Genomic DNA, 12391 nt, shown 5'->3' on the forward strand with positions numbered 1-12391 from the left:
GATCATATAAGCGCATACTGGGACCCAGATGTGGCAGCAGTCAGGTAAATACATTCTGGGCTAACTGTGAGTGCAAGAAACACTAACGTGAAAAAGGAGCTAAAGCCAATACCTGTTTTATTGCTAAGTTTTGTTGAATTTATTGCAATTTTTTTCATGAAAGCAGATGCTCTTTTAAACATATGTACTTTTTTCATTAGCACAAGTCGTATGTGAAACACATATCAAAAGCCAAGCATCAAGGTAACATGCTGTCTAATGTGCCCTGGCCTACTTCATCTGCAGTACATTATTCAGTGTATGATGGTCGAATGATTCCTTTTTGGCCTCTCTTTCAGGCTTGCTCTGACAATTAAGTGGGACAGGGTTATATGAAAGAGCTTTGAAAACAGTAAGGTACAACATAAACTTAAGGTATTATTACAGTCGCCCCAGTATTACAGGTATTATTTTAATAAATAAAACTCCTCTATAAGTGTACAAAGCTTTGTAGTTCAGTGCTTTATTCCCATTTCATTTTAACTAGCAACACTGTGAAAAAATATTCTACTTCTTTAATTAGGGCATATAGGTTAAATGGCTTCTTAGGGATTGCATGGCTATGATATAGCAGAATCAGGACTGCATCAGATTATGGTTCTAAATCAGTTCCTCTCCCAGTGCAGTACAGCAGAAGTATGTGAGCCACAAGCATAAGCCATGCATACAATTTCAGATTTTCCACTAACCACATTAAGAGAACTAAAAGGAAAAAATTAATGTTACTATAATTTATGTAATGAAATATACCAAAATATTATTTCAACATAAAATCAATATAAAAATTGAGATATTTTACATTCTTTCTTTTTGTACTGAGTCTTTGAAATCTGATGTGTATTTTACACAAGCCACATGTAAAGTGGCTGCCATAATGGATGGTGCAAGATCTGCCCCATACCTCCTCCTTCCTCTAAATATTTAGTGCGACAGAATTAGTTATGAGTTTTTTTAAATATAAGTCATTATGAAAAACAGAATAAGTCAAATGAATTGAAACAGGCATCTTATAAAAATAACTCCTTTAAAATATAATTACAATTTATTTATTTATTAAACTAATACAGTCCCTTAATTTCAAGAATGATTTAATTTATAAAAATATAGAAGCAAGCACTGCTATTATAAATCACACTGTCACATATCAAGGAAGGTGTATTTGTATATATTTATATTAGCTTAGGAAGAAACCATGAACTTTGAAGGAAGAGGAGGAAAAATGTCAACTTGTCAAAAATTCCTGAACTCTCTATCAAGAAAAACTATCAAGAAGTACAGAAATTAGATAAAATGAAGAAATATTACATGAGGTTATTACTTCTAAATAATCTGACTAAATCATGGGGGTATATTGTATAGCACAGGCAATACAGCCAATGATATATACTAACTTTGTTGAAAAAATGGTAATAAAAACAACAAAAAAACAGACTCAACCAATACTTTACAAATTTGGCATATCAAAACCATTTATTTCAGTTTTCTTATCTGCAAACTAGGCAGAAACTGCTAATTGCCTCCTCAGATTCTGGTCCATGGCACAGATGTAAAACATGATAGATTATGAAAACTATATTCAAAGGTATTTTGAAAATCTAAACATGCCATCCAAATAGATGATTCTTTTGAAGGAAGAGATCATGGTTACTTGACCTGTGTATATATCTGGAGAAGTCTGCTGTTGTTTATTTGTTTTGTTTTGGCTTAGGAGCCAGGAATAGTATTTTTTTCTATTCTGCTTTTCTGAAAAATTCAAGTTGTTGGATAACTTAGCATTAAGTATAATCTATTAAAAATGCAATGCAAACAAAAATAGTAAGTGGTACAGGATAAAAATAGATTATTCTAAAAGAAATTAAATATGCACAGTTAAACCGTACTTGAGCAGCAATAAAACAAACAAACAAACAAACAAATGTGTGGTTAGTGTTCAGCAAAAAGAACTCTGAGAAAAAATTTATGTTTCTATTTCCAGAAATTATTTAGAGTTGTAATACAGAGAGCACACGCTCCTTATTAATAAATCATTAATTTTGAATATAATATACACGAATCATTACTCATTTAAAAACATTTAAACTTACTAGAGAAGTCAGTCCTTCATTACCAACAATCCAGTCTTCCTTTCCAGCTAATCTCTTTACTTCTATAAGGAGAACAAGCACAAGTACTTTTTACTGCAGTTATCTCATTGAACTTTATAGAGGTAAAAATCTATGGGTTATAGTTTTTAACTTTTATAGGTTTGTAAAAAAGTAGGTACGAAATATAATTCTGGTAGAGTGAAAGATTTATTTTTTTATTTAAATATTTTATTTATTTATTTTTAGAAAGAGGGGAAGGGAAGGAGAAAGAGTGGGAGAGAAACATCAATGTGTGACTGCCTCTCATGTGTCCCCTAATGAGGACCTGGCCTGTAATCCAGGCATATGACCTGACTGGGAACTGAACCAGCAACCCTTTGCTTCACAGACCCGTGCTCAATCTACTGAGCTACACCAGCCAGGGCCAGAGTGAAAGATTTAAATGTGTATTGTTCACTGCATTTTTCTAATAAAACATTAATGTAAGTAGAATTTTTGGCCACTTTGGATAATGCTAGGCTAGGTTTAATAACTTGAAACAATGTATTATTCAGCACTCTTGATAATATCAAACATGTACAAAATAACATTTTTTCCCTAAAATTTCTAATGAAAAATTTAAATTCAATTTTAATCCTACACATTCCTGACAATGACAGTTTGATTCTAACTTGGCTAAAGGAACGCAAGTCCAAACCTTTTGCATTGCAGTTTCAGTTTCCTACAAGGAAGTGATGAATTAAGAGGACACTGCTCAGTTTCTTATCTGACTCGATCTCATTTCTGTTCACTGAGTGTATCGGTCACCATTTCTATATAGATATGATTGATGATAGATAGTAATGGCTTATGTCATTTATAACAATGCTCTTAATTGTTTCTGAAAACATTTAATACCTAAAGGGCTACTTTCTAAAGATAATCTTAATTGTTATTTTATAACTGTTTCTAAAAATCCCCCAAAATTCTAGAAAGTATAAAGAAAATGAGCTTTGCGTATAATTTCTGCCACATGAAGAACCACTGTTAATAGTATTTCTTCCAATTTTACACTGATATTTGTAAATTAAACTTTTAAAATATGCATATATTTTTTCAAAACTTAAATAATATTTTATGTAAGTGTTATACTCTACTTAACTTTTGCCATAAACATATTTTTATATCCTTAAATATTTTTCAAGTAGATCCATCCTAATTTCTGTAGTCTGGCATTTCTAATTTTTAAAATAAAATTCTTCTGGAAAAAAATTATATTGAACAGCTACAGATGGTCACAAATTTCAAAAAAAGTAATTTCTTGTTTTCAAATATTTGAAAACTAGTAAGAGGTGGCATATTCAGATACCCAGTGTCTAGTAAATGTCATCAATTTTCCTCACTGTACCTTCTGCTGTGTGTTGCAATGTGACCATCATACAATGTACTCGAAGATCCAAAATGAGATCCTGAATAGTCTGTAACATGTCATTAGGAATTTCAAGGGCAGTCAATGATTCATAAGTAAGCCTGTAAAACAAACACAACAAAAGTGAGCAGAGTACAATTGCATCGGTTTGGCCATCCTGTAGTGATTCATTATGGATCTTAGAAGCTACAATATTATGTTGAAAATAAGGTAAAACTATAAGAGGGATTACAATATAACAGTAACACTTAATTAAACAATATAGATGCATACCCAGCCTGACATTTTCCTCAAACATAAAACCAGGAAGGTTTAATAGCCTGTGAGATGACACATGGGAAACAGTGGAAGCAAAATTCTTCACATACTGTATTAAAAATCGTATCTCGTCCTTAGTATTATTTTCAACAAAAAAAATATTGACCTTTTTCAGGAGAGTGTGTCTATATTTACCTTATAGTCTGGATGACATGAGCAAGCCACTGTCCATCGAGCTCAGACTTAACCTCCCAGCCTCCGTACTGCCTCACTCCACCCTCTGGAATGCTGAGCGGAAGCAGCGCTCCACGGATCAGCTTCACAAGGCAGTGCATTATCTCCTGAATCATTTTCTGGACAACATAAATAAGCAAACTGCATTAAAAGTCACTAACTTGATTACATCAAATAAATGATTCTGTCTGAATGATGATGAATAGCTTGAATATATAGTCTTCTACTATGATTGAGAAAAACTTACCCTGATGGAAAAGTCTACATACCTATCTTTAACTTACCTTAAAATCATTTTGTCTTTGCCTTACATTCTTTGATCTTTCAATGTGGGCTGACTTCTCAGCAGTCTTAAAAATTAAAAAAACAAACAAACATTTATCTTTAGAAATAATTTGGAGTTGTACATAAAAAAGGATGAAATGCATGTATAAGAAATAATCTAAATTTCTCATTACAGGATGATTATTAGAAATGTTTAAGAAATAATCTAAATGAAATGTATAAGAAATAATCTATAAGATTAAAAGAAATGCATAAGAAATCATCTAAATTTCTCATTACAGGATGACTATTCTAAAAACCTTACTCATTAAAACAATAAGTTATTCACCTTCCTAAAATATTTAAGTACAATTCGCATTAATGAACCTAACTATTAACTGAAACAACCTTTTTTTTTTTGTAGGGGATTTCAAATGTCATTTTCATCAACAATTTTATGTGGTTAAACCTAAGAGCAGAGGTGCCCAAGCATGTAGCTCAGCATGACTATGAATACAGCCCAATACAAAATCATACATTTACCTAAAAGATTATGAGTTTTTTTGTAATTACGTGGCACAATGTCATGTAAAATATGTATGCTTTCACTAGTTCACTATCTGTTAAATATGCATCTTCAAGGTGAAAACCAACTTATCAATACCATGTTTCAAACAATAACAGCATTCCAAATGAAATTATGGCAAGCTCAAATTAAAGCAGGCAATTTTATGCATTTTGACATGTTAGCTAAACATATTCCCGTGTACAGAAAAAAAAAAAAAAAAAAAATGCAGCCTTGCTTTTCTATTTGACACAAGAATTCGAAAACAGATTTAAAGATTTCTGGGAAAATAATCAATGTTTTGCTATATTTGAGACTCCATTTTCAGTCAACTTAAATATGTTACCTGCCAATTTTCAAATGGAATGCATAGGGCTGCAATCGGACATTCAATCTAAAGAAAAATTTGATCATGTCTCTTTACTGGACTTTTATAGGTCTTTTTTTCCCAGAGACAAAAATATCCCTGGCTTCACAATCATGCCTTATTTATGTCATCGCTATTTGACAGTGCCTGCATTTGCAAGCAACTGTTTTCAAGAATAAAACACATTAGGAGTATAATTAGAACCAAAATATCTGATGAGCACCTTGAGAACTCACTTAGAAATGTAACTACTTCGAGGAAACCAGATACTGATGTACTAGTTTCTCAAATACAGTGTCGAACATCCCACTAGTTTTATGATGCCCTCTTTTACTTTTATAATAAAGAATATTAACAACAACATCAGTGATGTTTTATTACTTAGATATGTACATTTTCTATATTAGTGATCACAAACGTGGTACCTGCTTGATGATTTTGAAAGATTATCGAAAGGCCTGCTGCATAATTAGTGTTATTACATGAGGACTTTTTTGCTTATCTGCAATGGCAAATAGCACGAAAATTATGCATGGACCTTTTTTTTTGCTCATCAGTTTTTATGTTTGTATATTTAATGGGTGGCCCAAGACAACGCCTCTTCTTCCAGTGTGGGCCAGAGACGTCAAAAGGGTAGACACCCCTGCTTAAAAGCATCATAACCCATGATAACATTCTCAATATCATTTCTCACCAACTAGGATGAAAATGAGAGAAAGAGTATACTCCAGAATAATGTCTAGTAATCTTAGGACATATATTCCATTCCCCTGACAAATACTGTTGAATATAAGCATTATAACTGACATTTTATTTTTTTAATACTATAAATCATTGCTCTTCTTCAGAGGTTTTTCAGTCTAACTTAGGAGAAAACATATTACAGAATCTTAAAACTAATTTTTTATGTTTACTAATAGCCACATTCTCTTCTCATAATTCTCCTTAAAGTAATGTGTAGATGACTACAGTGTGTTGAGTGAAGAAAAATGAATTCAACTGGATTTCAGTTAACATTTTATTACCAAATTTTCTAAGAACTAGATATTATTATATAAAATACCTTAGAAAGGCAAGCTTAAAAAAGTTTCCAAATAAAGTAGTGACAAGATGGTACAATGTAAAAGAAAACTCTGGCATTTTATTAACATAAAGCAAAAGTTACACTTTAAAGTTAAAATATTCATGTTTTATTGGTTAAAGACCAGTCAAGAGAACTTTCATGCTAAGAACAATTACATTACAAATAATTATGATATTGACTTCAGATAATTTTAAAATATGTTATATACATTTTATGGATAAGCTTAGAAAAACAGTGTATAGAGTTAGTTTATATAATGAACATTATTGATGTGAATGTATAAGAGGAAGGATTAAGAATGCTTTCAACAAAAATATCAGATACACTTGTTAGGGAGGTCAACACACACAGACACACAGCACTTCAGCCTCTAATTTACACTTATTTTAAAACTTCATATTAAAGCATGCAGCTTTTATTATTTTTTTCTTTGTAGAAACACTTCTACTTTAAAATACTTAAACTTGAGTTTTTGAAAAAATGGTAAACCCAAAATTTACCTGAATAAGAATTCAATAAGAAAAATCCTAAGTTCATTGGCAAACAACACTCAAAATTCCTTGTGCACCAAGATTTAATTCAGAAATTGATGTTTTTGTCTCTTTATTTTTAATACAAATGAGAAGTAACTGAAGAGCTCTATAGCTCCTGTGAGAAGTAAGTGGAGGGGATAGGTTTAAGAGCATGACTAAGCTAGAAGAATGCTGTACTAACCCAGGAAAGCAATGACTGTTTTAGGCTACAGGAGTGAATATGAGATCCCTGTGGATGGCTTAGATACAAGCTTCTGGGGCAGAAGTGACTGAACCTAGTGATTCCACTGGGTGTTTCAGCAAGAAAGGAGAGATGTCAAGAGTGACTTCTATCTGAGTCATGATCACTCAGGTAAGTCCAAATGGCCCTGATGTCTGTTAGCCTAGTTTCTGTTTCTGTCAAGTATGCTGCTCTGATTCAAAATAATACTTGGTAATCTAGTGGCCCAGGTGAAGAAAAGCAGAGATGTGGCCCCTGCTTAATGAGCTGTTAAAGAGCTATTCTCCAAATGGTAGTTTATCAGGCTTGTGTCTTAAGCACTTTTTTCTCTATACTAATTTATTCAAATACCATTTCTAATACCTTCCTATTTCAGGTTCTGCACTCAAATCCACCATGTATGTGGGAGGGGAAAATGGGGGGTGGGATTCCTTCAGACTGACAAACAATTTTCCAGGACCCAGATCTGACACTACTTGGAGTAAGATTCCAGTTATCTTTCAGTCTTATAAGACTGTCCTCCCCCCAATCCCAGACACAGAATTTAAGATGCCAATCACAAGCCCAGGCTGTCTCCTGCGCTTCTGGCTGGCTATAGATTGGGATCCCTAAGAATCTCTTCTCAGATTCAATTAATTTGCTAGAATAGCTCACAGAACTCAGAGAAACATGATACTTATTAGATCACTGGTTTATTACAAAAGAGTATAACCCAGCAACAGACCAATGGAAATGATGCATTGGACATGGGGAAAGGATGCAAAGCTTCCATGCCCCCTCTGAACAGGCCACTCTCCCCAAATCTCTGTGTTCATTAACCCAGAAGCTCTCCGATCCCTTCCTTCTGGGTTTTTACAGAGGCTTTGTTAAAATCATTGGTCATTGGTGACCGAACTCAATCTCCAGCTATGTAGGAGGTTTCCGGGAATGAGACTGAAAGTTCCAACCCTCCAATCACATGGCTGGTGCTTTAGGCAACCAGCCCCCCATCTTTAGGTGGGGACCTAAGTTGTGTCATTAACATAACAGAAGACACCTTTATCATTCCTCACTTCAGAAATTCCAAGGATTTTAGGAGCTCTGGGCCAGAAATGGGGACAAAGACCAAAGAGATATTTATTATAAATCATATATCACACTTCCAAATTTATATATACAAGCCAAATCTTTCTTCTGACACTGAATACTGCTTGAATAGCTCACAGGGATTTGAAATGCAACAGAATAAAATGGAAAACTGTTATTTTCCTCCAAGTATGTTCTTTCTCATATCTTTCTGACTTTGAAAACAGCACCTACTCACTTGGGAGCCCATGCAAGTTGTATGTGAATCCCTGTCCTTGTCATCTTCATGTGGTCCATCAGTAGTACGGTCAACACTACTTCCAAAATACAAATAAAATTTATCCTTTACTTTCCAACTCTACTGCCAAAACTGTAACCCAATCACCATTTTTTGGCTGGAGAGCCTCAAGAACATACTGAACTTGACCTTTGTTCCCTGCCAACTCATTCTTGAACAGGCAACCAAAGTGGTCTTTTTAAAACCGAGAAATCCAGTCAAGTAACTTCACCACTTAAAGAGTGTCCCTGGCTTCCCACAGCACTTAGAACAAGGGTGTAAAACTCATTTTCACTGGGGGCAACATCAGCCTTTTATGGTTGCCTTTACAGGGCTGAATGTAATTTTAGGACTATATAAATGTAACTACTCCTTAACTAGGGGCGAGGAACTAGGTGCTGCCACCAGGCAGAAACAAGGTAGGGAGGCTGGATTTGGCCCATGGGTCTTGTGTTTGCCACCTGTGACTTAGAATACAAAATCTTTACCCTGCCTGCTCCTCTAGCCTCAGATCTTGCTTCTTGTATACACTCACCCACTGCTCAGCACACTCTGGATGCTGAGACTTTCTTTCTGTCAAACCCCTTTTCCCAGTTCTGGGTGTACTGTTTTCTCTGCCTAGTGCACTCTTCCAGATCCTGCTTCCTTCTCGTGCTTTAACTTTCAGTTTCAATATCATTTCCATATAGAGATCTTCCCTGACCTCCATTCCACTACTGATATTCTTTAAGACTGTTAGCTATTACCAAAATTTAGGAAATTTTTTTAAAATTTTTCATTCTGTCTCTACAGGAGGGGAGAGGTCATATTTATCTTGGCTACTGTTTTACTTATATTGTATATATGTATATTAAAATGTGTGTGTTACGTGTGTAAATGCATATGTCTGTGTACATGTTTCAGTACCTGGCACAAAGAGGCTATTCAGGGTATTCAATAGATATTTGGTGAAATTAAGTTATCACCAAGGGTTAGCATTCTTCAGAACCTTCTGGAATATATTTCAGAAAGCATGATGGCTTTGAATGCCAGTAGGTTAACTGATGAGTCTTTTTTAAAAAACTTGAACTCTAACATCTCCACATGGCAGTCTGGCTGTAGGGCAAAATCCTGTGACATGCTCCTGAAATGTCCAACAGACTTAATACTTCTCCTGGAGGTTTAAGATGTCAACAAAGGAATGAACAGAGGTTTAAGAATTTTGTGTGAATGTTGGGGGTTGAGAAAACTGTTTTATGTGTGGAATTCTGATGTTGCTGAGGAGCCCAGTGCCTATTGTGACATCACGAGAGAGAGAGCAACACTGTCATCCTATACTGTGAAATCTATGTAAAGGACTTTATGAGGTCCATTCTTTGTGTCAACTTTACAGGGCCATTGGGTGCCCAGAAATTTGGTTAAACATTACTCTGGGTGTGTCTGTGAGGGTGTCTCTCGATGAGATTAATATCTGAATTGGTAGGCTAAAAGCAGCAGCTTGGCCTCCTCAGTGTGGGTGGGTCCCATCCAATCAGTGGAAGGCTTGACTAGAACAAAAAGGCCAGGGGAAGGAGGAATTCCTATAGCTTGACTGCATAAGCTAAGACATTGGCCTTTTCCAGCCCTCAGACTGGAACTGAAACACTGGAGATTCCAGGGTAAGGAGCCTGCTGGTCTTTAAACTGGAACTGGATACAAGGGGCTCTCCTGAGTCTCCAACTTGTTGATTGAAGATCTCAGGACTTGTTAACCTCCATAATCATGTAAGCCAATTTCTTAAAGTAAATCTACTTCTCTTTAGATATATGGTTAGACACAGAACCAACATCCTATTGGCTCTGTTTCTCTAAACCCTAATACAAACCTGGTTTAGTGTGCAGTGGAGGAAGAGATGAAACTCTTAAAGATATAAATTGTCTTAATGAAGGGTCGCACCAGTATAACACTGTAAGCATCTTGATTGTCAGATGGTATCTTTTCTAGTTTTATCTCCCACAGTACCTAATACTAAACTTTTCACATAGTGGACTTGTTCAATGGGAAGATTATTTCATAGTCCTTTGCAAAATATTTTCAAATCAAAGAAAAAAAATGAAAATCAATCACCATATCAAAATTAAGGCTAAATTTTGCTGGAACAGTTTTGTCCACCAAACGTGCTAATAAATGCATGATGCCATCTGCTGCACAGAATAATTTTATAAATTTCAAGGATCTGTCTCCAAGTATATGAAAAATGGAGGCGACAGGAGAATGAGTTCTAAAGCATGCCCCTTGCAATTGTCAATTTAAAAATAGCTTATTATTTTAAACTAATGAAAAAACTGAACATTTCCAACATATTGAATTATGTACAGTTTGCTCTATTTTTACATCGAATTTTGAACATAAAGTGCTATATACTATAAATTATAAAACTTTAAAAATTTGATTCCTAATATTTAAAAATTATTTGGGTGCTTTAAAATTTTTAACCCCAAATACACTATATTTAAAATATATCTAAAGGTGAGATCTTAACCTACTATTAACCATTTCGTTAACTAAAAACCTTAAGTCTTTCCTGCACACACAGACCAAAACTACTTTGTGGTGAGACCAACGGCTAGATTTCACTGTTTTGATTCACATATGTTACTTCACACGGGCTTGACTAGTTGGAAGAATTGACTATTTTTTAAACTGCTGCAAACTCCATCTAAATTTTTAACGGATGGACTCTTAATAAAGCAAAATAGCTCTAACATGAAAAATAAGAAATTTCAAGTAAGTTGTATTTAAATATTACAGAGCTTTCTTGTATGAGATTAAACAGCAACTATCAAAGCTCAAAACTCTTCCCAGTTTTAATTTAATTAAGTGTCTGGATTTCACAGAATGAAATGGTAAACACACCTTCCTAACTCCTTCATTCCTGTTTACTGCCGTTTGATGCCTTTCTAGCTTTTCAGCAGAAGGTAAATAGCTTAAAAACATGCCCAAATACATAAGTTTATAAGTATAAATAAGTAGAAATAACACAGGCATAACCAACTCAGTAAAACTGATAAAAAACTATTTTTTGTACTACTGTTGTTCATGCATTTGGAAATAGCTCATTAATTTCATAACTAGGTGTAACATGTAAGGAAGAAAAATTTCTTCCTTTTCACTAAAATATCTCAGGCCAAAAACACTTGAGAACTTTACAAACTCTAAAAAGAAACACAATAGGGCCACTAATGTCAATGTGTGCTGGGCCACCAATAGGAACTGATCCTATCAGAAGGAAAAAGCACTTGGCTGGAAAGTAACTAGGTTTAAATCCATTTCCTAAGGGAATAATTCTTCAGATGGGTTGATCCATCTTGTTATTATTCAATACTAATCTAGAAATTCATCAGACCAGTATTTCTTAATGCTATGAAACTTGGTTCACTGAAAACCTTTTATGTGCCAGGGCAATGAGATTTCAAATACCAGAATATATATTTATTTCAAATAATCTAAGCAAATTCTTATTTATCTTCTAGACACTGTAATAAGTAAATACTTCATTTATGTAACTCATTTAATTCTCAAACCAGCCCTATGGAGTGGGCACAGAGAAGTAAAGTTACTTGCCTAAGGTCATAGCTAATAAGTGACAAATACTGGGTGTTTCTAATTCAACACTAGTGTTCTGTAAGAAAAAGTGTGAACACTCCTTGTCAAAGGCAGCAATAAGGAAGCATCTAACCTTTCTAACCCTCGTATAAGCAGTCTGAGTTAGAAATGGAGCAGATTAAAAGAGTCAGCCATGATACCATGGAAGTGGTGCCGCTGTCCCCCACTGCGGGAGAGGGCAAGAACCCAAACCTGTTCTCAGCAGAGCCACACAACTTCCATCCAGCTGAGATGAATAAAAATGTATATTGATGGGGAAATGTTTGAAAGCTGTATATTGAGAAAACTTTTTCATGACACCTGGAAAATTGACATTTAAATAATTTTCTTTCTAGGCCAACAATAAGTAATTTTGCACTTATGTCAGCT

General features: G+C 34.5%; 1 protein-coding gene across 5 annotated transcripts in view; it reads right to left on the reverse strand.

The window, feature by feature from the left end:
* Positions 1-12391, reverse strand: part of EXOC2 (exocyst complex component 2) — a 272371-nt gene that overhangs the window by 96182 nt on the left and 163798 nt on the right. For all 5 annotated transcript variants that reach the window (XM_053672552.1, XM_053672553.1, XM_037142694.2 and 2 more), the window contains 4 exons: positions 4308-4373; positions 3985-4142; positions 3511-3632; positions 2124-2185 (listed from right to left, as the gene is read on the reverse strand). In XM_053672552.1, the coding sequence (XP_053528527.1) occupies positions 2124-2185; positions 3511-3632; positions 3985-4142; positions 4308-4373 (408 nt within the window). The remainder of the gene's footprint in view (positions 1-2123; positions 2186-3510; positions 3633-3984; positions 4143-4307; positions 4374-12391) is intronic.

Source organism: Artibeus jamaicensis, unplaced genomic scaffold (assembly GCF_021234435.1).
Source record: "Artibeus jamaicensis isolate MK-2021 breed Jamaican fruit bat unplaced genomic scaffold, CSHL_Jam_final contig_769, whole genome shotgun sequence".
Classification (NCBI taxonomy): domain Eukaryota; kingdom Metazoa; phylum Chordata; class Mammalia; order Chiroptera; family Phyllostomidae; genus Artibeus; species Artibeus jamaicensis.